This window comes from Protopterus annectens, chromosome 4.part0 (genome assembly GCF_019279795.1).
Source record: "Protopterus annectens isolate FY-2018-M chromosome 4.part0, PAN1.0, whole genome shotgun sequence".
Lineage (NCBI taxonomy): Eukaryota > Metazoa > Chordata > Ceratodontiformes > Protopteridae > Protopterus > Protopterus annectens.
This window is the reverse complement of record NC_056733.1, coordinates 153628626-153655701: the sequence shown is the minus strand read 5'-3', so window position 1 is coordinate 153655701 and position 27076 is coordinate 153628626. Positions and strand designations below refer to the sequence as shown.

The window sequence follows — 27076 nt, the reverse complement described above, 5'->3', positions numbered from 1 at the left end:
TTGGAATGGCAGAGTAAGGTTAATGTAAATTCAAAGGTGGTTTAGAATATAGTTGAGGTGTAGGATAGGTTAATTGATATGGTATAGAAGGATAGTTAGAGTAGGTAGAGGGGTAGGAAGAATATAGTGATAGATGTACGAGTAATGGTTATAGCTGTGGAGAATGGATAGAGGAGATGAGGGAGTGTGCTAAGCAGAGGAGTAAGAAGGAGAAGCTATAGAAGAGTAGGGTAGTTTAGTGCTGATAAGGTATAGAGATAAGGGGAGGAGTTTATAACTATTTAGTTGTGGTGTTGTGATGGGAAGTATAGTGGGTGTGGTTTAAGTATAAATGTAACAGCACTGGGGGTGGGTGGGAATTGGGGGTAGGGTAAGGGAGCGGAGTGAGCCCGTAGGGCGAACGGAGCAGGATACAGCAAGTAGTGAAGGAGACAATCAGTAAGCAGAGCAGCCCAGACAGAGAAGATGAAGCAGGTGAGTGGCTTTAAGCGGAGCAGGTATAGTTGTAGACCAAGGATAGAGAGAGGAAACAAAATTGCATACAAGTCTGCTAAGGGTAGACAGTGATAGGAGTAGAGGTTAGGGGCAGTGAAGGAGAAATATAAGGAGTGATTATGCAACAGGGTAAGGGAGGAGACGCTGGAAAGAATAGTGTAAAGAGGTGAATTAGTACAGATGGAATGGGGTGAGGGTAAAGTCCTGGTTAGACTGCCGCCTGGTGTTCAGTGGTTGTATAACAACAGGTGACAGAGGGCAGAAAAAAACTAGTAGGGAAAGCTAAGGTAAGCAGTGAGTGAAGGAAAGAGATAGACAATACTGGACTTGGAGAGGACTCTGGCTGCTAGCATTCCTGACTCAGGGGCCAAAGATAATTCAGTACAATTGCAAAATACAGCTGAGAGTAATTATCAGTAAGGGTCATGTCATAGGACGTACTTTGTAAAATACTGCACAGGCCGTAGTAAGGTATTGGGACAGCACAGTAACTGGATCGAACTGGACACGGCTTGAAATTGTTGAGGGTATCCTTAATGGCCAGGTAGGTTCCTTAGTGCAGAGTAGTGGATGGGGGGCTAGGAGGGAAGGAAGGTAGGGAGAGAGGGTGTTAATGATATAATGAGACAAACACAAAATAACTCTAGTATATAAATTAATGTAGAAATTTCCACAGTTTATCATACAGAATAGTAAAACAAACTACTAATAAAACAATTAGTGTATTGTTTAAACACAAGAAATAACCATACTGTGATAATTAGACACTTGTAATGGTAAGGCTAAGTAAGAACATTTAGTCTGTCAGTAAAACAATCTCTAATTTAGAAATATAGCATAGGTACAATCCTACCCTAGCCCAATCATTCAATTAAGGAGGAGTAAATAAACATTTTCATGTAGGTATTAGCAGTAGCACACCTTTCAATATATCTTAAGAATAAATAAATAGCTAAAACTTTAGACAAACAGTTCTAGCAGATAAAAGTAATGGGTACGCTCTCTGTGGAGTGACAAGAAGGGTGGTGGGATCTTTTGCTGATATGAGTTTGAAACATGCATTATGCTTATTCTAATACTGGGTGCTTAGCTATCTTGTATTGTTTGCTTGAACTTCTTGATTTTTGAACAGGAGATTCAGACTGCCGAACAAGGGTTGGTGCTTCTCTTGAAGGCAGGAGCTTACCCTGTAGAGCAAAGTTTGGGAAATGCCTATCACTAAACAGTTCATACTGTGCCAGGACATTTTACAAAGCAAGACAGACTGGTGAGAAGACATCTTCTCTTAAGATACTCGGAGGCACATCTCTTTTGTAAAGCAGTTATCAATGAAATTCATATTAGATCTTATCTATGCCAAAAAGTTCTTGTTGATCTCTCTATTCATACTTTTTCCATGAGGAGGAAGGAGTCATTGAGTGCGTTTTTCAAAGACTTAAAGAAGTTTACCCCTTTTGAACTAAAGTAAATACTGCTTGGACAATTTATCTGTAATTTCAGATCCCTGAATCATGAGAACATTAAAACTATTCTTAATTTTGTATTTCATGAAAATTACTTGTGGATCCAAGGTTGGAAATGAAACATTACATTTAAATTGTACTAGTGGTCTTGTATCCTATACCCTGCAATGTTTTTATGGGTAATAACCGGATATGCTGCTTGATGTAAACAGTCTGGAAAAATTGATTGCTATGAAGTACAGAAGGATGCATTGGAAATGCTTGTGACCTTACTAAATAGTTAATATGTTCTGAAGATAGACATCTGGAACTAAGTAGGGGCATTTTCTGTACACTTTGTAATGCTCTTGATCTTTGCATTTATGGATGCCTTAAAACATTCCTCATGCTTGTTTGTAATGCAAATACATTACAAGTTACACTTGCTGAAAAGCTGCACTGTGGCGAAATAGTATTTTACAGGTCCACTTTGTAATTTCAAAATCTCAAAACCTCGAACATCAGAATCCCGACATCCACTTGTTCCAAGTTTTAAAATCTCGAAGCTAAACAATTGAGATCGCCCAGCACTGCGGAATAGTAACTTTACTGTTCTCTTCACTGTAGTGCAATCTCGGAGTTGGTATATTTAAGTAGCAGGGGGTGTTGGGGATGCAAGGGCGCTTGCCCCCTTGCGACATTTTTTTTTTTTTGTTTTAATTTTTTTTTTTCTGCATTTTGAGATTTCAAAACCTCGAACATCTGAACATCAGGATTCTTATGTCTGAGGTTTTGAATTTTTGAAATTTCAAAGTGAACCCTATTTTATATGGCTATTTGTCCTGAGGTTGATCAGATCTCTCTCACTATACCTGCTGTAGCTGAGGCAGATACTCTACTCACCTTTTCTTGTAGGTTTATTTCAGAGTTCCACTCATAATGTTGTTCCAGTATCACCCAGGAGAGCTAAAGCTAGTCATTGAAATGGTTATGGAAAGAACAAATAAGAGGCATATTGCTGCACAGAAGAACATAGAAAAAGAAAAAAAAAAAAAAAACATTTGTTTTATAGGATCAGGAGGAAGATAATGGAAGTAATAGACTAGATGATATTATAAAGTAATCAATAGGCCATTTTAGGGAGAACTTTGAATGTTAACACTTTAAAGGCAAATGGACAATTTCTTGATTGTTTTCGTGTTTTACAGATTAGCAGCTTAATTTTCCGTTTTGTCAGCAGAATGAGCAGTCATAAATTTTATAGTACTCAAAGGTTGTGGGGCAGATGGTTGCCATATTTAGATACTGAACAGGATTGATGATCTGATATGATAGTATTGTAGTTGTGTGGAACTCTGTTCAGAAAACAGAAGCATACTGATATATCTGAGGGTAGCCTGAAACACTTCCAGACTAATGTATCTTAGCAATTGTGCCACAGATTTAGAAAGCAATGTGCTACATTTTGAAACCACAAAGCTCTTTCTTAACATCAAGAAACCTGCTTGTGGACTTGATAATACAGTTTGATTACTTTTATGTAAATGTGCCTATGTCACTAGTGATAATTCAATAAAAACCTGTTTTGGGAGTGTACTATTAAATTAAGAGGCCATTTGCAAAAAAAGGAAGTATATGTTGAAAAAATAAATTCTTTGGTGTTTTGCACAGAAACATTTTGCGTGCTGTCCTGGCTCATGGGCCATATATACACGTTAGCTGAACTCTGGATACTAAAATATTGCATTATAGTCCATTCAGCCCTATGTGCCTTTATGATGTCAGAAAGGCATTCAACAAGCTTTTAAGAAGCCATTACCAGCAGTAAGCTTTTGTCACCACTAGGCATTAACAGTGGTCACAGGCCACCACAGAAAAGCACCAGGAAGTGCATACGACTTTAAAAGCTGTTCTGTACTTCATTCATCCTTTAGAAATGGGAATTCTGTGGACCTGTGTAGAAATAATGGCTTCAAGTCCAATTGAAGGTGGTTTGATTGGTCAGGAGATGGAGGGGAAAAATGCATCTAGAAAACAATTATGATCTGATTTGTCTAGCAATAACCCAGTTGCTATGTATTCTTGGCCCTGATGTCATGATTCACCTTCTGAGCTTCTCTGTGAAGGCAAACTGCTTGCGATCCATAGTCCTACTCATAGAAGCGTTGTGATTAGAGACCTAGCCATAATCTTCTGCAATTTTGTCTCTTGTCATTGGCTTATAGTCATACTCCTCTGCACTTTTTCCCCTTGCCATTGGCTTATGAAGGAGATAATGGCAGATCTTACTGGATATTTTTCCCTTAAAATTGGATTGAAAGTTACTTTGACAATGGGTCAGTTTGCAAACCCATTTGGAAATGTGATTTAAGTTTAAGGATGGCAGAGTTGGGTGAGGCAATTAGATTTATGGAGGAAAGAAGCATTTGGGAGTGGAAGTATTTAAAGTGACTTGTAGTGATCCTTACATGCTGTTATGTGTTGAAGTGACTTACTAAAGAAGTTAAAACTAATCAGTCTAGCTCCAGACAGTATTTTATGGAACAACATATACCTTCCATCTGGAAACAATCCTGCTGTACCACTATACACAAAGGACGCCAAGATCTGAATCTAGTAAATTTCAGACCCATTGCTATATAATTTGAAAATATCTAAAATTCTGGAAAAAATATATTAAAAAACAGGTATTTTCCCACTGAAACCTTCTGTCCCTCAAATCAACATTGATTTCATAAAGGCCACAGCACAGATATCGTGCTCTTAGCATTTCTTAACACAATTGTCATTTAAACCAGAATAAACTCACAGCTTCTATCTTTGTAGATTTATCAAAGTATTTTAATACCATCTCTCACAAGTAACTATGTAGGCTGGCCAAACCCTGCATGAGCAGTAATATTAACAAATGGTTCAAGAAATACCTTGTTATATCAATCTCAAGTCAAGTAGAAAGACACTTACTTAAACTACCTGCCCTTAACAGCAGGCATACCACAATAACGTATTCGAGGCTGTCTCTAATTTAATATATTCATCAACAACTTTACATAAATCAGTGGACAAAAAAAATCATTTATTACATTATCATTAGTTACAGTTCTAACAAATACTCATTGAGAGAGGTCAAACATTGATAAAATTGTGTTTTCCATCATGTATGCTTCAAGCTAAAATGTTCTGACACTTTGTATGTATCATGGTTTTGTAATTATTAATGCAAATATGAACACAATATTTTATGCCGACTGGCACAGTAGGGGGTAACTAACTGCAGGAACACCTGAAGGTGCACTCAGCTGTAATGAGTTAAGAATACTGCAGCATGTAAGGACATAGTACATCTGTGTAACATCTTACCATAATGGTAGATGTCCTTGCATTCACTGTTGCAGTATTTGCTCGCTCTCTCCATCCCCTAGTCTTTTGCCTTCCTGGATGTAGAGGTTAACTCTTGGATTTCTTGGACTGTGTTCCTACTGGGGCATTCAGTTCTGATTATGGTAGGCCTAAATGTCACCTTTAGGCCCCATGCTATGCAAGGAGGTTTTGGGTGATGTTCAGCGTACATTTTAAAAGCAACAAGCAGTCTTTGGTAGACTGGACAAACGTTGAGTTGAACTTCCACGGCAGGGAATCCCATCTGTTAGGAATACTACAGCAGTGAATGCAGGGACATCTAAATGTTACTTTGTAAGGTAACTCTTGATCCTTTTTACAGGAAGGCAGTTGAAAGAGGAAAATATAGGAATGATAAATAGAAGAGAGGTATGTGGGGTGGTGATTGAAGTATGTGTGGTTTAAGATTTCATTGTGAAAAGGTAAATATGCATGAAGTTTCGCCAGGTTGCAGTAAAAAGTTAAATATGAATTAGGCATTATACTTTTATGCTGTAACCCAAAGGTTCATAAGAAAGTCCATGTGAAGTGGAATGCTTTAAACAGTGTAAGATGTCATGATTATGTCTTACTTGTTAGTTGTTGGATAGCGTTTTGGTCATGAAAAACTGACTAAGTAAAATTTTCAGTGTAAAGAGTATATTTCTCAAATTCTTTGGTCAAGAATCAGAGATGTTGTTGTGTCTTTCGGCTTTTCCTGGTTAGGGGTCGCCACAGTGGAACTCCAGTCCGCTAATGATTGGCAGTAGATTTTTACGTGCCGAGTTGACGGCCCTGATGCACAACCTTCAATGAAGGTACGCCTATTCACGCATGTCTCCACACTGAAGATGCTCTAGCTGAGAATTGAACAGGACAACGTCTTACTGTGAGACGACAACGCTACCACAGCACCACCACCGCGGACAGTCAAGAATCAGAGATAAAGCCAAAAATTCGGACAAAGGCCCAAGATCAAGGACGATGTTTTATCTTAAGTCAATAGAATGGGTTTTCTATCAATGTCTAGTCTCTGACTAATAATAATAATCTTAAGAAACTTGTAATTCTGGTAGTACTGACTGACTGCAACACTTACTGTTTTACCAGAAAAACAAAAATTTAATGAGGAACCAGACAAAAATATGAGACAAAATCCGGGACATTTAAGAGCTATGGTAAAGAGTAAATTCAGTGAATCTATAATGGATTAGGTGTGCTGGTATAAGACACACCATCTTTTATTTGAGTTTGTCAGTATATTCAGCACATGTTATAATTTAATTAATAGATAATGCAATGTAGTGTGGCTTAATTTTGCAGTGGAACTTTTGGGAGAGGATGTGGAGTAAGAAAAATCACACAAAGGGTGATTTATTTTTCTATGTATTGTTAAAATACAAGATGTGCTAATTTTTGTCAACAAATTGAACTTAACTTGGCAGAATTAGATGAAAGTTTTTTTTTTGGTTTCTGTCTGATATAAAATAAGCTATTTTTACTGTCAATAGTATCATTTTGTCAGAAGAAACTGCTGGGGAACATGTTTCCTTTTTTCTCTGTTATGTCTTTTTCTTATTGTAATTTTTAACTTTTATTTATTTATTTTTTCGTGGCAGTTTCCTTCTGCTGTCTGTAGGGCATCAGTCAACTCCTGGTCATTTGGTCTATTCATTCTCCATCACCAGGGTGAGGGCCAGCAGAATGCTGGGATGGGTTAATATTTTCTTGTTTTTCTTCTTGGCCTTAATGGACAAGCACCCAGATAGATATAAATGAGAGGCATGTAATGAGTTGTCCTAAAGGATGTCCTCTCAGTTCTGCAAAGGGAGTTCCCTCCACATAAATCACAAAATAAGTTCCAAACCTCTAACTCAAAGAAAATAAAACAACGCAGAAAGAAGAAATCAATTGTATTGTTTGAAAAGCACTAAATATTAAATTTCTCTTGTTTTCTATGGCTAGGCTTGGATTTCTTTTTGTTTTCCCTTCAAGTTCCCTGCCCCTCCCATTCCATCATAACAGGTAGTCTGATTGGCCTACACCAGGGAGCTCATACTGCATAGTGTACCCTCAGGTGCATTGACACACCCCAACTGCTGAGAGAGTTGAGAATCACACATCTTTTCACTCCTTTCCCACCCTTTATGGCTCTACCAGTGCTGGGCCTGCCAACAGAACCTCAGTGTCCTGTGTCACAGCCAGGGCTCCAACCCTCTGTATCATGGAACTAAATAAAATTACCCCTAATTTTCTTCAGATCAGTGCCATAGGATCTTCAACATTCAAGTTACCAACAACACAGGTAAACTGACCCTCATTTAGGTGCTTTATCTGAAGATTGAGTGCTATTATTATGATTTGTGGTAGCTAGTTTATAGTGCTCATTCAATGCAAGTCTCATTCACGTGATTATTGAAATTTTCCATAAATAAAGTTTTTAGTCTTCAAGATTTCATTTGACTGTTTTATGCTGCTTGTATACTATTATTGATAGTTTTCTGTCCTTATGTGTTATTATTGGTTTATTGTTTTATTCAGGGTACTAAATTAAAGCATGTAATAAGTATTCCAAAGAGTGTGTAGCATGTTTGCATCCTTAGACAGTTTGTTACTGGGCACGTGATGTGTCACCAGTGATAGATCTTCGGATCTGAACATTATGTCAAGAATCATAGCAAGACTGACAAATACATACTCCAGTACTTCAACATATACTCAGTAATGTAATTTGTTTTGTCTAGTCTGTAAGAAAAGAAAGAAACAGCATCTCACCTGGATATACTTTGTTACAATTGCTTATGAGTCAAGAAAACTCCTGTCCCTCTGCTCTGCTAGTATTCGTAGTAACACTACTTATGAATTATTAGACAATTTATGTCTGCAATCTGCTTAATCAAAAATTCTCAGGGTTTTCAGAAGCAAGTTGCAACTCTGCATTGCCAAATAATTTATGGGACACGAAGCATTTGCTTTTAAATGCAGCTGAATATTGTGTGAACACAAAAAAAATATGTATGTGCTGTATTATGAACAAGGCTGTTTGGTGATACAACAGTTAATGTTGCCGCTTTATAGTATCTGTTTCTCATTTTTTGTTAATGGCTGTAGAATCTTCTGTACAGTTTTCATGTTGTCTCTGTGGCCACATAGATTTTTGCTATGTTTTTTAAGTTTTCAGTCAACATCTAAAAGGTAGGCAGGTACATGAATTTGCCATGCATCAAATTACTCTTAGGAATATGTGCAGTATGCTTGTGGGTGTGCAGACTTCCGGCAGTGTACTGGCATTTTATCCAGGACTTGTCCTCTGCTTTATGCCCTCTGCCAAGACAAGTTGTAGCTGCCGAACAACCTTAAATGGGGATACAGTAAATCAGGGCCAGCCTTAGGTAAAATGGCTGTATGGTGCCATCTCCCCCCATGCTCAGACACATACACAAACTCCAGTATCTTCCCATCACAACCTCCCCACATTATCCAGGTTATTTTTTTCTTCCTTTTTAAATTTTGTCTTACTCTTTCATTTTTTTTCCTGCATCCTTTCAACGCACACTAAATCAGACTGCACTTTAATAACACTGGAAAAATGCCTGAATTAAGCCAGAGGTCTGGAGCCCTTGCCATGGTAGATTTAGATGTTCTGATGTCTATTATAGCAATAACCCACGCCTGGGTGTGGGTAATGCTAAATTTACCCATGGTTGGCATGGTTTGGGCCTCGACCAAACAAAGCCAACCGTGGGTAAATTTAGCATTACCCACACCCAGAAGTGGGTTATTGCTATTATACCATGACATTATTTAAGAAAAGAAACTATTACTTTTCTTAAATAATGGCATAGTATAATGCCTGTTTACTGCCTTTCCACAGATGTCTGGCATCCGCGGCAGTTCTGATGTACTGCGCACCTGCGCAGTACATCAGAGTTGCAAAGCAACGGAGAAAGCAAGATCTCCGTTGCTTTTTTTTTAGTGTTTCGCTATGTTAAATGAGTTTAACATAGCGAGACAGTTTTAAAATAAGCAACGGACAACTCCATTGCTTATTTTAAAACTGTCTCGCTATGTTAAACTCATTTAACATAGCGAAACACTAAAAAAAAGCAACAGAGATCTTGCTTTCTCCGTTGCTTTTTTAACACTATTCGCTATGTTAAATGGGTTTAACATAGCGAGACAGCTTTAAAATAAGCAACGGAGATCTCCGTTGCTTATTTTAAAGCTGTCTCCCCATTTTCAACCCAATTAACATAGCGAGACAGTGTTTTAAAAAAACGAGTTATACTAATGGAAAAAAGTCCGGGCGACCGGATCTTTTTCCATTAGTATAACTCGATTTACAACGGGCACGCTGGCCAATCAGCGTGCATGTTTTGGGGGGATCATGGTATAATTTAGAGTTTTTACCAACCTTTTAGATTCAGTGATGCCCTGAACAAAAGTCAGGACCAAAGGGAAGAATTTCAGTTGTACCGTGTAACTTTGCTTTTTTCCTCTGTCTTTTCAATACACCCTAATTGAGTGCACTATGATAACTGTGGGATGCAGACACTGACACTGTTCATGGCAACCAGATCTGTCACATGACACCCTGATTTTTTTTCACCTTAGCACACACATATATTGCCACTGTCCCTGACTAGCCAGCTAGTGGCATCAGAAAAATACACACCCAGCATAAAATGGAGGAATGTCAGTTTTGCTACATCACATCTTTGTGGCACCGAAGGAAACCAGAGCACATGACTACACCCATACAAGTACAGAGAGGCTACAAAATCCACAAAAATGAAGCCATAGCCCAGAACTCAGGCTGGCAGATACACCAACGTGAGCTTTAAAGCTTTTATCCTCAAATTTTTGACTAAATGAAGACTTTAACAAAAGTCATAACTTGTGAAAGATCTGCACTTGCTCTTCTCCTGCGTCCTTTCAGTGCACACTAAATGAGTAAGACTGCACTATAGGATCTGCGGGAGAAATAACTGAGTCAAGCCAAGTGTGATCTTAGATGTTCTGAGGTGAATTTTAGAGCTCCCTCCATCTTTTTAACCAAATGATGGCCTTCACAAAATCATAACGAAGGAAAGAAATGCGGTCTTTTTTTTTCTTTCAAAGAAGAACCAAATTATATCCAAGGCTTAATGTTTGAAGAAGACAAAACACTACTTCACACTAAACTAAAAAGACAAATGTTTGTGAGGATAAATCAGTCATATCTGTGAATAATGTCTGTCTCCCATCCTCCAAAAGAAAAAAAAATGAATAATTAAAAAAGCTGGTCACCTTTTGTGTACCTTTCTGGGGTTAGTTTGGGATAAAAGTGAAAGAAGTAATGGCCACAGTCATATTTCAAGTTCTTGCTGTCAACTCATATATAGAACATTACTCCTCACCCTTCTCTCCAACCTTCTATGTACATCTCTGGTATCAGACTAGGACTGAAGGGAATGAATAATTTGCTGAAATGACATGTTCTGCTTCCTGCTGTCAGACATATATTTACAGCTTGCCTCCTTACCCTACCCCCAAAAGACAGCCAGCAGTATGCACAGTGATACTTGTTATGAAGAAAGTGGAAAGAATAATGTTCTTAGTAATGTATTCAACCTTTTGTTCTCAGACAATGAACTACCTCTAGACATGCTATAGTAACTTTCTGTGCCAAACTCTTGAGGTCTGATTGTCAGGAAAGTTTATTATTTAAACACACTGTCCACAGTCTCTACACAAATTTTATTAACCTTCTGTCCACATATCTGAGATTTCGCTATGATAAAAAAAAAAAATTATCACATGATTCATAGCTCCCACAGAAGCTATAGGGACTGTCTGTATATTTCTGGGCATACCCAGCTTTAGGTTAAGTGGGGCCCAGGTCAGAGGTTTAGGATGGAGCTTCTCTACTAAACCTGTGTTGAAATCCTCTTGTACAGCCAAGGTGTTGAGGCTACAGGCCCCTCCCTTCAGAAGCTTCGAGGATCCAGATATTTTGTGATGAATTTTATGCCTTATTTTGTAAGGTACTTACTTGATCACTATTTTTGCTTACTACTACCCAGAAGAGTTCATGTGTCCATGTGCACAGATAAAATTAGTGATAATGTTTTTTAATACATGCAAATTAACATCCTTGACAAGACAGTTCTATAACAAGATGCACTAATGATTTTTTTTTTTTACATAGTTACACACATTGCCCCTAACAAGACAGGTCTATCATAAGATGCACATGCAGATAAACACGCACTAACACTGCATTCTTCTGTCTGTCCATCTAGTGTTGTTGAGTCAACTCTGACTCCTTTATTGAACCTCAGTGTAGTCAGCACCACCAACAAAATTTGCTGGGCACATACAGCAAGGCAGTATCACCAGGCCTTTCTTCCATGTCACACATACCACCTATGAACAACTTAGAGTTGCCAGTCCAGCTGCCACCTGTCTATGAGATGTGGAAGGAATCTTGAACACCCAAAGAAAATATATACAACACAATGAGTGGATGCAGATTCTGGGGCAAAGGCACACAAGCCAAGACTCGAACCAGAGAGCCTTTTGCTTTGAGGAGACACTGGGACACCCTAAATCTACTTACAGACAAACTAGAGAAATGCCGAATCATCTATGGCAGGCCTTTGGGATGTTGGAGAAAACCAAAGTACATAGATAAAACCCACTCAAACACAGGGAGGACATACAAACACCAGACAGAAGGAACCAAAGCTAGAAATTCAATGAAAGAACAAAAAGCTGTGATGTGGCGACATTACTCTCTGCATCGTACTACTCACTGCACCAGTGGTGCCATTGATCAGTTAGTTGCACAAACATTCTGCTCGACTTCTCCAACAGACACCCTAGAGATAACCAGATATTGTGCGCATATCAGAAGTTTGACTGTGATGGAAAATTAAAGAAATTAAGGTCACCTTGCAACTCCTAGATATACTGCAACATTCCTACATGTCACACAGTCAAGTACACATACATGCATAAGTTACAGCCATTATCATTTTACCCTTATTTATGAAAATACAATACATTGTGTGACACTTCATCTGCCAAGCCAATTCAGTGACTGTTTATCTGTGATTAGACTGTAGCAAGGTAAGAGACACTTAGAATAACAGACATCCCCCTATATCCAGCAATTAGACACTTTTTTCCTATTCATTGATTGGGTAAGCCCATTGGACAAATTTACCTTTTTTGAGGGTGACCTATATACACTCTGGTTCAGTGACTTGCTCAGAGTCGCACAATGGGAAAATAAAGGTAGAAGGAATCCACCTCTGTGCCATGGGCACAGGAAACAGCTCATTAACAGTTCAGATCTTTAAGCCTCTATACTAATTGACAAACCCCTCCAACCCCCCCCCCCCCAAGATGATAAATTACTGTGTACATGTCAGATGTTTGATGGAAAAAATGAAAGAAATCAAGGTTAACTTGATCTTCCTATTCATATGACTGACAATAGTAATAAAACAAAAAAGTACCTACTAATAACCAGAATACACAGCTATTCAGCCTTCAGCAATACTATAAATGTTTTCAAACATTTAGAGAATAAGGAACAAAGACTCAGAATCAGGGACAGAGTTTAAAATATTATCCTTATGTACTCAAGACACTGCTAGAATAATGTGCTTTGTATCGGGTCTATATCAGAACATTGAAGTTTTAAAACTTCGAATGTTCTAATATCGACCTGTTTTGAGCGAACGCTAAAAATAGCAAAGCTGCAGAACACTGAATTCTTTCCTAGGGAAAGAATTTGGTTGGCCAGTTCTGTGGCTTCGCTATTTTCAGTGCTGTGGTGGAAATTTACGGGTCTGGTTCAGGTAAGTGTGCGATTGTGTGGTTGTTAGGATTAGGGCAGGGGTTAGGTGAGTTAGGGTTTGGGGCGGGTTAAGTGAGTTAGGGTTAGGGCACAGGTTAGGTGAATTAGGGTTAGGGGCAGGTTAAGTGAGTTAAGGTTAGGGCGCAGGTTAGTTGAGTGTGCGATAGTGTTGGACCTTAGGGTTAGGGTTTGGGTTAAGGTAAGTGGATAGATAGTAGTGTCTGTATAGTTTAGTGTAGGGTTAGTTGTAGGATTATAAGTGTATGTGTGTATTGATGTTTTTTAGGTGTGCTTGTGTTGTGTGTATGTGTTTCGGAATAGCAAATTTTTTCCCAAGGAAAAAATTCCCTGTTCTGAATGTTCGATATTATGTGGTTTAGATATATTAGGTTCGATGAAATAGCTTTCGCTATTTTCATCTTTCGATAATGTGATATAAACGCTTTGTATCAGCATATGTTTTCTGAAGGATATGTGGTCTGAAACTGAAATGTATGTCATTTAGTAACTACAATCCTTAACAACTAAACACAAAATCACAAATTGTATGATAATTTAGAGCAGACCAAAAATAAGAAGCAAATTCAGTGGCATTCTTTAGCTAGCAACTTTTCTACAAATGCATGCTGCTTCAGCCCTCTCCTGAAATAATAGTGACTCCCTTCCTTTTGTATCTAGCACTGTCATCTACTGCCCATAAGAATTGGAGTGCTTTGCAGGGTAATTAAAAAAAAAAATAAAAAGGCTTACCTGCTTATGTACCCTGTCCCAAGCAATCTACACCTTACTTGTATTACAATTTTTTTGCCACCATTCCCTGTTAGTCCACAGTTCAAAACTTATGCATGTTCAGTTTGCTTTCACTCACAAACTACACAAAGTGTTCTGTTTTGTTATATAGCTCACATATAAGACAGTGCTGAAAGTGTCAAAGTTACAGCTTTTCCTTTATAGGATGCCCCTGGTATGGCAACAATGTTCTGCCCCCACCCCCACTCCTGCCTCACAGGAAAATAAACAAAATACAGCAAGCAATCACCTCATAAAACACCCTTGGCTGAATGGCACCCTAGGCGGCAGCATAGTTAGCCTATGTGTAGGGCAAGGAATGCATTACGTAAAGTGACTACTGAAAATGAATGAATAAATGAATACTACTTTTTTTACTGCAACAAGCTGTTTTTATTTTTTTTCTTTCATTCAGTTTCTTCCATCTTTTTACTACATTACAAAATGTAGGGTGCAAAGGGTGCCTACAACCTGGACATTGATTTACTGACTCCTTATATTATTTGTATAGTATTCTTCCTACATTTTAAATAAGCAGCTGAGATCATCTCATAAAATTCAAATCTACATTAAAATATTTATCCATAACAGCTCTTATGTGATGAATTATACTGGAGAAGTGTCAAGCATGACTTTTAAACAGAGAAGAAATTCTTAATGAATAATTAATTTGTGCAAAAAGTAGGAAAGCACTTGTTACTTGACTAAATAGAACAGCTGTCGAAATGTTACATGGATTTTTTTTTTAAATAAAAATGTTCAGATCCTTGTAAAAGCAGTAATTTTTTATTATTTCTCTTCAGGTATCCTTTACATTAATCCTGCTGACTTGGGTTGGAATCCCCCAGTCACCAGCTGGATTGACAGAAGAGAGGTTCAGTCTGAGAAGGCTAACTTAACCATTCTGTTCGACAAGTACCTGCCTGTATGTTTGGACACAATGAGATCAAGGTATTTTTCAAAAGGTTATTGTGCGTCATAGTATGTTTGGGACAGTAAAACTGCACTGCATTAGAGAAGATGAATCACTGTACTAAAAACACAGTGGAAGTATCAATTTTTTAATGTTCCATTTTACTTAGTTTCGATATCAAATTATTTTACAGATTTTGCAGAACTCTGACTCCTTTTGATTACTCTAGCTAGACACAAATGATACTTTTGACATTTACACCTTGACTGCTTTCTCATACAGTACCAGCTAATGACTCAGGAAAAACAGCAGTGCCCTCCGAGACCTTTTCAGAGACAGCAGGATTGAGGTTTAGCTGAAATGCATTTGCCTGGTGCATTGAGAATCAAGTTGTTGGTATGTTGATAACCGCTGTGATTTCCCCATTTCCTCCCGCGCTCGCTCAATATTTACTTGTCTTGCTCTTATCACTGCATCAGCTGACCTGTCTGGCATCTTAATCTGCAGTACGTGTGACAGCCTGCTGATAGTCTGGGCACAGTGGAACTGATGAACTGAGCAGCCATTACTTTGTATTTTGCTGACTAAGGGCACTGACCTTATCATGCTTTTAACCTTTCTTTGCTAAAGCCCTGTCAAGATGAGTCTGTTCTTAAATATGGGTGCATACCACACTTGTTTTATAATATAGTATTGAGACCATAATGAACAAAGGAAAAATTCTGAAATACATTTTCTGAAACAAAGTTTCAGACGCAGTGCCATCAACTTCTCATCACTGCTGTTGCAATTAGAGAAGGGGGTAACGTCTGAAAAATATGAGGCACTCTACACCTAAATGAGATGATGCATCATAAGTGAGGGACTGCCAGACAATCGTAATGCAGAACAGGACTCGTGTCATTATGTGAACTGGACAGATTTAGTTAGAACCATATATATAAGCTGTGGTCATCCTACAAGCTTTGTAAGTCTCCTTACTAGGTAATACATTACATAGGCTAGAACCCTGGAATAATAAATGGCAGTGTACTGAGGGATTTTTCAAATAAAAATGCAACTGTCAAACAGCAGGAGACAGAAAAACCCACATAATATATGCACAGCACAAAAATAACTGTAGCCCGTTTGTGGAGCATTAAAATTTCACAAAGACCAGGGTGCACATATCAAATCAAAATGATAACAATATTTTAGATCATGCTTTGTATTTCAGACGTAGGTTTCCTCTAAGAAGGCAGTAAGATGCAGAGAAGAGAAAGCTGCTCTAGTTCTTCACTGCAAGTCAAGCCTTAAAAGATTTCATTCCTTTCTGTGAGAGACTTCATACCTTCTCATACTGCACCACATGGCATGTGGTTGGTTACAGAACAGGGCACAGTATTCCGTAATTGGCCTGATAGATAGTGTTGACATTTCCTCTGTAGTACAGGTGTCATTTTCATTAGGATCAGCTGGGCAACATTATATGCTTTGTGGAGAGCAGCAGCTATATCTATGTTGGATGAAAGGTCCTCCTCTACAAGGACTCCAAGATTTTTTTTGTTTTGTCATGTTTTCACTACTATGTGTAAAGCTGGTAGGCATATCTCTTAAACTTTTAGAGCAAAAAAATCTGGACAAAGCCATAAATAATGGGGAGGGGGGTAGGGACAGTTTTTAAATATTACTCTTACAAATTTAAAAAGTTGATAGAATAACAGGGTTTGCAGTAGCATGAATTTCCTGAACGGTATGAGATTTGAAACTCAAATGCATATCATTATTTTCTTCCTTCAGGCCTCAATGATTACCAATTATTTCTCAGAAAGCTAAAATTTTGAGGAAAAGAGCAAAAATATGAGGCTAGAATCTGGACATTCTGTGACAGTTGCAAGGTATGTTGGTGGGGTATTTTACCATTAGCCATAATGCTACCTTGACACTGCATCATTTGTGTGCACAGCAAGTGCTATTTGAATGGTGGCTCTGTCTGCAGGGTTAAAGACAAGATTCCCAAGTTTGCTGTCATCTGCATATTCGGTGAGCTGCACACTGAAGTTCACTTTTGACATCTGAGAAAAAAAATTACATTGACAGATCACTGTATAGGCTTTTCACAGCCACAGTGCATAAATGGATGGTTGGAGCAGAAGTGGTCAGATATGAAAAAAAAATAAATGAATTGGAAACAGAGAGAGAGAAGACTTCATTTTGTTGAACAATGGATAGAACAACAGTTTTCAGATAAACAGAATTTGTCACTTTTTTTTTGTAGATAGCTGCACATATTTGTTATGTGTAATTCAACATTTGATTGTGTAATCACTCTTCCAGATGCAGTCAGAAACTGTGAAAGACCCATCTTACCGTAAATTACAGATCCCCTTCCATACAACAGACTAAACAGAGATAGTTAAATTGACACAGATTATAATTCCCTTTAAATTATCAGTATTTTTGGTTCAACATTTTTCTTAACATTAAGCAGGGAGATATACTAAAGAAAGAGTAGCTATCCTTCCAGCAGCACATATCTTGTCAACTTCCCTCATGATTGCAGAGCCACATTTGAGACAACCCAGCATGGGAATCTTGAAATTGTTTGACTGCACTCTGCAGCAAACCTTTTGGTTAATTTTCTGAAAAGATGGTTATAGCTTATTGATGGGCTTATACTACAATATCTATGACATGGTTCTTGTTACTGACCACTGGCTCTGTTGCCATTCAACCAGAAGTATATTTACTGACATGCTGCCTGAAGAAGGGTTTTTACATTCTGGCCAGAATGTACTAGAAAGGTTAGCCCATTCCGATTTGCACCAAGTTGGGTCAGAATGCAGATATCCGATATCTTCCATCAGCATTAATAACTCCCAAATGAGTTACTTTTAATAATACCTTATTTAGTTTACATGTAGGAATTTTTTTTGAACAGGTAATGGTTTCTTTGGACACCTGCATTTGTGGTGGAGGGGGATTGATTTGGACTTTGCATTTTCTTGGATTACAATGTATGCTATGGGATTTGAACCCTGATCACCTTGCTGTAAATTACTCATGGGTCATTACCTCCTCCACTAACCTGCACTACCAGCATCACATGTGCTCTTTTCAGTTTTCAGCTTGGTTGGGAGTGTCACCATACTCAAGTAATTTAATCAGTGTCATATTGTTACTTTTATAATATCCTTTATTCAAATTGGATATAGAACTGTGCATAAAACCATAGAATTCTGTGACATTCTTTCTAAACACTTCCTGATGGTCTTCTCTAGATGGCATGAAAGGATTAAGTACAGGTGGGATTGTCACTTTAGCTAAAGATTAGAGATGGTTAGGCAAGTGATGCTGGAATCTGAGGCACATCAGGGAATGGTATCACTGGAGGATGGGAAGGTAAGGATGATGGAATAGTATCACTGGAGGAGGTGAAGGTAAGGATCGGGGAATGGTATCACTGGAGGATGGGAAGGTAAGGATGATGGAATAGTATCACTGGAGGAGGTGAAGGTAAGGATCGGGAATGGTATCACTGGAGGATGGGAAGGTAAGGATGATGGAATAGTATCACTGGAGGAGGTGAAGGTAAGGATCGGGGAATGGTATTACTGGAGGATGGGAAGGTAAGGATGATGGAATAGTATCACTGGAGGAGGTGAAGGTAAGGATCGGGGAATGGTAGCACTGGAGGAGGGGAAGGTAAGGAGGCTGAGGTGAATGTTATGGGAGCTGAGAAGGGGGCAGGAACTGAGTGGAAATGATGGGGCAGGGAGCCAAGAGCAAGACTTGGGTGAGGCAGACAGATGATTAGCATGGTAGAGGGGAAAAGGAGTGCAGAGTGGGCAGGTAAAGCTTGAGGGGGGGTAGGCAGGACATAGCACATGGGAAGACAGAATGGGGAAGGCAGAAAAGTGATAATCACTGTGAGAACAGAGAAGTGAGGGGTTAGCAGAAAGATGGAGAGAAGCATGAAGAAGCAGATGATGCAAGGAGAATGAGGGGAAATTAAAGGGATGGAGGTCAGCATGGACAATCAATATGGAGGACTTGTGTGAATAATGTAGGAGGAATGAAAAAGGAGAATGTTATGCAAGGAAGGCGGCAACTGACCAGTACAGATGAGAAGGCTGAGCTGGACAGAAATGGATAGTTTCACTTATGAGGGGTAGTGACAAGGAGCAGTGAGGGAATCAGGAGAGAATAGATGGTGTGGGAACAGAAAGGTTTGGTGAATGGTGACTCAGTCATCAAACAGATTAAGGTGTTTGGCAAGGAAACAAGAGATACTAGTCTATAGTGTAATTAGCTATGAGGTTTAGGTTTGGTAAGACACAGGAAGATATAGTCTTCAGGGAGAGCATAGAGACAAATGAGGTAGTAGTAAGCAGGGTCTTGGTCGTGGCAGAGAAGGCTGTCAGGATCAGGGTTAGAGACAACATTATTCCAAGTATTTCCTGTACTAGTAACCAGCATACCAAGAAAGAAGAGTACTGGGAATTCTAATTGGCTGCAGCACTGGACAAAGGCAAATGGTTTGGGTCTGGTAGGAAGGTGGAGATATCTTGCAATGTGAGACCATCTCCGTTCCATGGATAGACTCTGTCCTAGCCCTGAAGAAAAAGCAGTCATTAGTTTGTGTTGTTTTCACAGTCACATGTTTAGTCAACCTTTCAAGTACAAAATTAAGCTCCAAAGAAGGCAGAATATGGTTCCTGGGAGGCCTGATATGAAGGACACTTTTAAGAAACTGCTTGACCTCAAACCAAGAGGCCAAAGGAGGATTCAAAGGCAGACAAGCAGAAATTGATAAAAGGTGTGTGATTTAAGTGAAGAATATACCAATCCAGCATGGAACAGATCACCCAAATAAAAGAGGTACAGAGAAATCCTACTGAGGGAGGATCCTGATGATGAGAGAGGCACCAGAAAGAAAATATTTTCCATTTGTAAATGTATGATTGTCTCTTAGTGGATTTCCTGGCCTCCTGCAGATCCCAGAGCACATCCTCAGAAAAAGAGGTGCCTAAATATAATCAAAACCCTATCACCCATTTGAAGATTGGACAGGTGAGGATGGATAACAGCTGCCTTGTCTGTTGTGAGAAGATCCACTGGGTATGGTAACTTATGGTAATTGCCCTGGCCAAGTGATAGAGAAGCAGGAACCAAAGGGAGTTACTAACAACATTTTTGGATAGTCCTGCTTGATCTTGTGCAGAACTCATAGTAACAAAGGAAGGGGGAATGCATACAGAAATATTCCCTTCCAAGGGAAAGACAGGGTGTTCACTTTCCAAGTCAGAGGACTTGGTATTCTTGAACAGAATACAGGGAGTTACCTGTTCAGAGGGAAGGCAAAAAGATCTACCTGAGGAACCCCACTGATGAACAATATCCAGAAACACCTCTCTATGAAGCAACCATACATGAGCCTGTGTTATGGACCTGCCCAATGAGTCTTCCACCAGATTCCACTAGATTGTGCTCTGATGGAATGTAAACATCATGAAGGATCACTTGATTCCTGGCAGCTAGATCCCATGCCTGAAGAGCTAATCTGCAAAGGAGATAGAACCTCATAACCCCCCCCCCCCCACACACCTGTTGACATACCAAATCATGGTTGTATTGCCTGTGAAGACTTTGAGGGAGCCTGGTGGAAAAGGAAATGAAAAGCTTGCAGAATCAAATGCAGTGCTCTCATCTCTTTTACATTGATATGATCTGACCTCTGAAGAGGAGGCCAGGACGAGGGCCACAAGAAGCCCCCCACCTCAGTCTGAGGCATCCACAAACAGTTCTTGAGAAGGAATTGGGACCTGAAAGTGTATCCCCTGGGTTGAGAGAGATTTGTTGAATCCACCACTTGAGCTCGAGTTTGAGACTTGGAAGTAAAGGAACAGGGGACTGCAGAGAATGGCAGTGTTAAAGCCACCCTGATTACCATTGCAGCTTCCTCATATGAAACCTGGTGAGAAGAAGCATGGAAATGATGGAGGGCATAAACCCCAGATCCCTGAGAAATTCCCTTGCTGTAAAAGAGGACAGAGGAAGGAGAAACTGGAAAAAGGTTGTCAAAGACAAAACTTTGGAAGCAGGAGAAGAAGCCAACATGGGGATAATCTGAAACCTGAACCCCCAAAAAATATTATCCTGGGAGGGCATCAGAACCAATATCTTGAGATTTATGGTGAATCCCTTGCAAAAGACAAGTGGCAAAGTGGAGTTCCAGCAATAGATTGCTGAGAGGAGCCTGAATGAGCAGGTCATCCAGACAGAGGAAAATCTGTAGCCCTCTAAGCCTGCAAAAAAGTGATGACAGCAAGGCATGTGGTGAATACCCTTGGGGAAGTAGAAAGGCCAAAGGGCAGAGCAGATGACTACAAATGAGAGGAAGAAACAGAGAAACATAGACATGTCCTGATTATAGCATGAATGGGGATGTAAAGATATGCATCCTTGAGGTCCATAGAAACCAAAAAGGCCTGGGGAGAAGAAGAGGAAACAAGATCTGAAGAGACATCATCTGGAAAGAATGGACCTTGAGAAAGATGTTGAGCAGACAAAGATCTAGAATTGGTCTCCAGGTACTCTTTTTCTGGGGAACAAAAAAACATCTGGAGTAAAACCCCTTTCCAACTTGGGAGGGTGGAATAGGCTGAATTGGTGCACTGATCCAAAAGGGACTGCAAAACTTGTGAAGAATGAGGATGCTGTTCTGGAGGAGGATGTGGAATGCCTGAGAAGAGGGGAAGGGATTTCTAAATGATTAACAGTACCCAGGAGTCTGAGATGATCTGATGCCAGTTTGGAAGGGACAGAGAAAGGCAGGGAGACAGTGTAGCCTAGCTGAGGAGAAGAGGAGGCTAAATGTCAAATGGAGAGAGGTTTGTCCCGACTAGAAGGCTTCTGAGATGAAAAGTGGATTTAGCTGGAGGAATATGCTTAAACCCTTTCTTACCCTTGGGAGTTTGTCGAGTCTCCCTGCAGACAAATGTGGACTTAGAAGGGTGATTCCTCTGGAATTTGGGGATAGGGGAGATTAAATATGTTTGAGTTACTAAGAGACCTTACCCTTATCTTGGCAGGACTTAAACAGGTCAGCAGTCCCAAAGAGATTTTTGTTATCCAGTGGGGAATACCAAAGCTTGGCTTTAATATTTTCAGGTAAAGCCTGCAGGTGTACCAAGAATAATGCTTCTTCACAGAGCCAAAAGCAGCAGCCCAGGAAGAGGGATCAGCTGCATCATAGCTACATTTTATGGAGTGATGGGTGACTTAGAAAGTGGACTTAAGTAGGGAAGGAGCTGAGGCTTTCCATCAGAATCAGGAAGGTGTGAGATCACCAAAGCTACCTGAGATGGAAAAGCAACGACATACCTGGTCATGTGGGTTTGGTAATTAATGGCCCTAAAAGACAAGGTGGCAGCAGTATATACTTTATATCCAACTGTTCCATATCCCAACTGTCCTTATCGAAAGGAAGGAGCTTAGTAGATGGGAAAAGCTTAGAGGCTTATCAGAGGAAACTGAAATCACCAAAGGATCAGCAGAAAGGCACTTATACGAACATTTGCAATCCTCAGGCACCTTTTAGAACCTGTCAGTTTTCTTCTAAAAGGGCTGCCCAAAACAGGAGTTAGAGATGATAGCTTAATAGACTCCATTTGTAAAAGCTTGTAATACCTTTTTTTTGAATTCCAGAGACCTAGGATCAATCCCATTTAAAGTATTCCACCATACAAGGAATATTATCTACAAAGGATAATTCTTCTGGGGGGGGGGGGTCCTGGGCTTAAAAAAATCCTCTTCTTCTGAACCATATTCTAGAGGGGAAGGAATTTAAGAGAAGGAAGCTAGGGATTTCTCCCTAGAGTGCAAGTCTTCACCTGAGGAATCCAATTCCCTATGCCTCTTAACAGGAATGGAAGACCAGGAAGGAGCAGGGACTGCAACCCCTTCAGGAGGCTTCAAGGCCATCAAAGCATTGAACAGACCCTGAGTAAAATACTTCCATTCAATTTGGATATTTGTAACAACAGGGGTAATATGTTTATTTTTTTTTTGTTTTTTCAAGAGCTCAGAGGACTCTTGCCATTTCAGAGCTTTGATGAGATTTGATAATCATAGTAAGAATCTCTTTCGTCACTAAAATCTGAGGAACCACCTTTGGTCCCTAAGAAATAATCAGCTGAGGTTTCCCCTCAACTTCTGGCAGAGGCCTTTGAAAAGCCTCCAGAGACATGTAAAAATCTGAACTCATGCAAGCCTTCAATGGTGGTGTGGTAGAATAATCTGAAGCAAGCACCAGATGGTCTTCAGGGCCTTCATTAGATTCTAGAAAAGTATCTGAGGGGAGGCTGGACAGCAACTGGATCAGGCCTGGTCTTTCTTCCCTTCTTAGTAGACAGTTGACTCTCAGGATGAGAGGATTCTGCACTGCACCCTGAGCCAACAGCTTAAGTCACTGGTTCTCAAGATATATGGATAAAGAAGATGAGTGATTATGTTGGTTCTTGGGGAGAAATGACTGACAGATAGAGCACTGCATATGGTCATGGGAAGTGCCTAAGCAAAAAAGGCACTGGTTGTGATGGTTTTTATGGAGAATCTACCTCACACACTGACATCGTCCCTTCTTGGATGACATGAACACAAGTAGACTACAATAATGAAAAAAGGTAGAGAAGAAACTCTAATGGAGCAATTATTTGAATATGGCTTGGTAACAGCACTCAAACTGATGTTTGATAATGGCATTCAGACTGTTGACAAAAAAATTCTGAGCACTTGCACCTGTACCTTACCCTTTATGCTCTACACCTTACACAGGGAGCATTCATGTGATATTCAGCACCTATAAGATCTAAAGAGTTTGATATACTGGCCTGATGGAGGGCTATCCTTGGCAGGGGATCACTTATATAAAGAACTTATTGTAAAACATAGCAGAAGTAAAACCATAAGAGCAGACAAAGCACTAACTCGGAGTTCATAAAGTGATATGGAAGGGCATGTGATATACAAGAAAACATATTTTATAAAAGATTTACTATGCTTAGTACAATGAAAAAATGAGCAAGAGGCATAGAATGCAGTAGTAAATAATAATAATGATTCATTTTATGACCAAAGACTTTGTCTTCCTATAGGCATATGCGTGTCTCGTCTCTAAACTTAAATCAGTATAGTCACTTCTGAAAAACTGATTGATAATCTAACAACTCTAGGGTAATGTGTTAGCTTTCATTCTGGATTCAGAAATGTAACATCAGGATTATGTATAAGAATCCTGCCTTTGGAGAAATTTCGTTTGTTGCAGAAGCTTTCAAGATTTTGATTAGTATAAAGCTTCAATAAACCAGAACATATTTGGAAGATTTCACAGATGAAGTGGAACAGGGATTTAGTCCAAAGATGAGTTCACTGTCACTTGTGTTTTAAGTACTCTGCTGGGAATATGTCTAAGATTGCTTTGCTTTACAAATTTAGATGACTTAAACTTTATTGTAAAAAGAATCCAGTTGTTATAAAAAGATAAGAGTACAATCAAACTGAAATGTATTTAGTGGAAGAAAGATGAGTAAACAACTTTTCCAACTGTAGTAAGGGGATATTTTGAAAAAAAAAAAGATTTTGAATAAGCTTGTATAAAGAGATTCATCGCCAAAGTAAATTGAAAAATCAGTGGGGAGAGCTAGAAGAAGATGTTAAATGTTTGCTTTAATTAATCCCTCTTGCCCTCAAGGTACCCTACCTAACAACTCCATTGCCTCCACTCAGGCAGCCTACTTAAGAAGCAAACATTTGGGTAAAACACACCAACATTAGTAGCCTGATAGCTTCTAGTATAGCTGTAAGTGAATACTGTGGGATGTTTGGGAGATAAGTTTTGAACACTGTAGATAAGAGATGTAGGTTAACAGAATCATTGTAAGAAGAGCTCTGTATATAGGGGATATGTCCCTGGAAGAAAGGAGGGGGAGGGGTATAATTTGTTTCTTTCGTACTCTAAGCACTAACCGCAGTATATAGCATGTATACCTGCTACCTTCCAGACAACAGCTCAGCACAATATCAGTGTAGTTAAATAAAGTGAAATGCTGCATTCAGGAGATAGCTGCAACTACCAAAAAACTTTTAGAAGTAGGTTCAGATTTATACTTAATCGGACAGTAGTTGGCTCTTCGCATTTTTGATTATAAACCAAAATGTATGCATTCAAATGTTTAGAAGTCGAAAGCTTTTTCAAAATTGAGTAAAGTGATCCCAGAATGTATAAAAATGTGAAAAGGGGTTGAGGATGGATGGATGCCAGAAAACATGCATTTAAACAGCCCATCAAAAGTTTCATTCAAGCAACAGGAGAAGGTGCTCCATCACTGACTATAGAAAAGTGAAAGCCACTTTGACACAGAAGATCAAGCACAAAAAGTCATGAGATATAAGCCATAGAGGGTAAAAACAAGACAGCAAAATTATCTCATTCAGAATCCTGCATTAATCGAATCAGATACTGGAATCAAAATTGCTGGGAGAAATATTAAATGCTAACAACCTCAGAAACACAGATGATACTACTCTAATGATTGAAGGTGAGGAAGAGTTGAAGAGCCTATTGATGAAGGTCTGAAAAAGAAGGCATAAAAGCTTGTTTGTTCCACATAAAAAATCTAAAATTGTATCATTTACACTTATTGCTTGTCTGCAAATAGATGGGGAAGATGTGGACACAGTGGTAGATTTTCTTTTCATGGATTCAAAGATCTCTGTAGATTGTGATTGGACCTACAAAATAAATCAATAAATAAACACTTTGCTTTTTTGAATGAAAGCTATGGAAAATTTGGATAAGATTTTAAACAGCCAAGGTATCACCATTATCAACAAGAGTCGATGTAGGGACACCTCAAAAGAAGACTCAAAAAAAGAAGCAAGATGAACAAGCAAAAGGAAGTGACTTGTTTTGAAAGTACATCCCTCAATGGCTGAGGAAATAAAGCCTGACTTTTTTCTCTAAATTGGCCCTAGGTGTGAGTGCGTGTGTGTGCCTTCTGTGGAAAGTTGGGCATCAGGCTGGCAACTTGACACTGTAAAACTCCACTGCCAATCATGAGCGGACAGGTGATCTGCTGTGGTGACCCCTAACCAGGAAAAGCTGAAAGAAGAAAAAGAAGATTACTAAACCTAATGGCTCACTTCTGTTTATCCAGGTAATGGTGGTTCAGAACCAGTTTCAGTCTAAGTTCTATGATAAGAAAATTATTTTCAGCCCTATTTATCTGTACATTTGGAATTCAACAGTCAAAACATCTCTAGCATCTGTAAATTTTTGAAGATAACATTGTGAATGATTTTCTCATTAATATAGACAAAGACTCGTATATAAATATGTATATCCAACACAGTGTTTTTAGACAATGTAAAGGGTTGATCCACTAGAACTGGCAGTTTATCTGAGACCTGACACCTTGTGTACATGAAGTTGTACCTAGGAGGAATGTTTGCTGCCAGAAAAGTTCAGTTTCCTGGAGCACTATACTAATAGCAACCTTCTCCATACATGCTCCTAGGAGCCATCATGTGTGCTCCATCTTCCATTCAGTTTAATCAGAAATCTGTGTAGAAATCAGTTCAGGGCTGTATTTGACCATGTTGGATTTCACAAACCAGTGACAGTGTTGTTTTTTTTTTTTTTTTGCACACACAGCCTGAAACGCTTGCTTTATCATCTATAATCAGAGACAAATATGAAAAATATGCAGTCAATTGTTTCATAAGATCACAAAGGCACAACATTTAAAAATGCTGATTTTATGCAGGACACAATTCGAAAGGACATACACCTGAATGAAGTCTGAACCTGTTCTTTTTCAGAGGAAAGTGGGCTCTCTAGACTTTAAGTACTTTCTCTATTGAATGATGAATTTGTAGTGTGAACAATGGCAACTTCAAAAGACAGTGTTCGAAAACGTGATTTGAACCCTTGTGTTCTGTAGGACTGTGTTGCCTCATTAGCTGTCCAGTTTATAATATGAAATAATTTTAACCCTGAGAGATCTCATACAGACTTTGATGTTTCATTACATGTCATTCTTTATCACTGCTGCAGTATTCTTTACTCTTGGGATATCCTGCCATGGATGGCCAAATGTCTGGCCTGCATACCAAATCCTTACACTTTCCAGACATCATACATCAGTTATATGTCCTACGTGCAAAGCC

The 27076-nt window shown here is 39.1% G+C and overlaps 1 protein-coding gene across 1 annotated transcript in view; it reads left to right on the top strand.

Annotated features, from left to right (window-relative positions):
• DNAH9 (dynein axonemal heavy chain 9) overlaps nucleotides 1–27076 on the top strand; it is a 3419770-nt gene that overhangs the window by 1861848 nt on the left and 1530846 nt on the right. The window contains exon 35 of the mRNA XM_044069722.1: nucleotides 14757–14904. Within this exon, the coding sequence (XP_043925657.1) occupies nucleotides 14757–14904 (148 nt within the window). The remainder of the gene's footprint in view (nucleotides 1–14756; nucleotides 14905–27076) is intronic.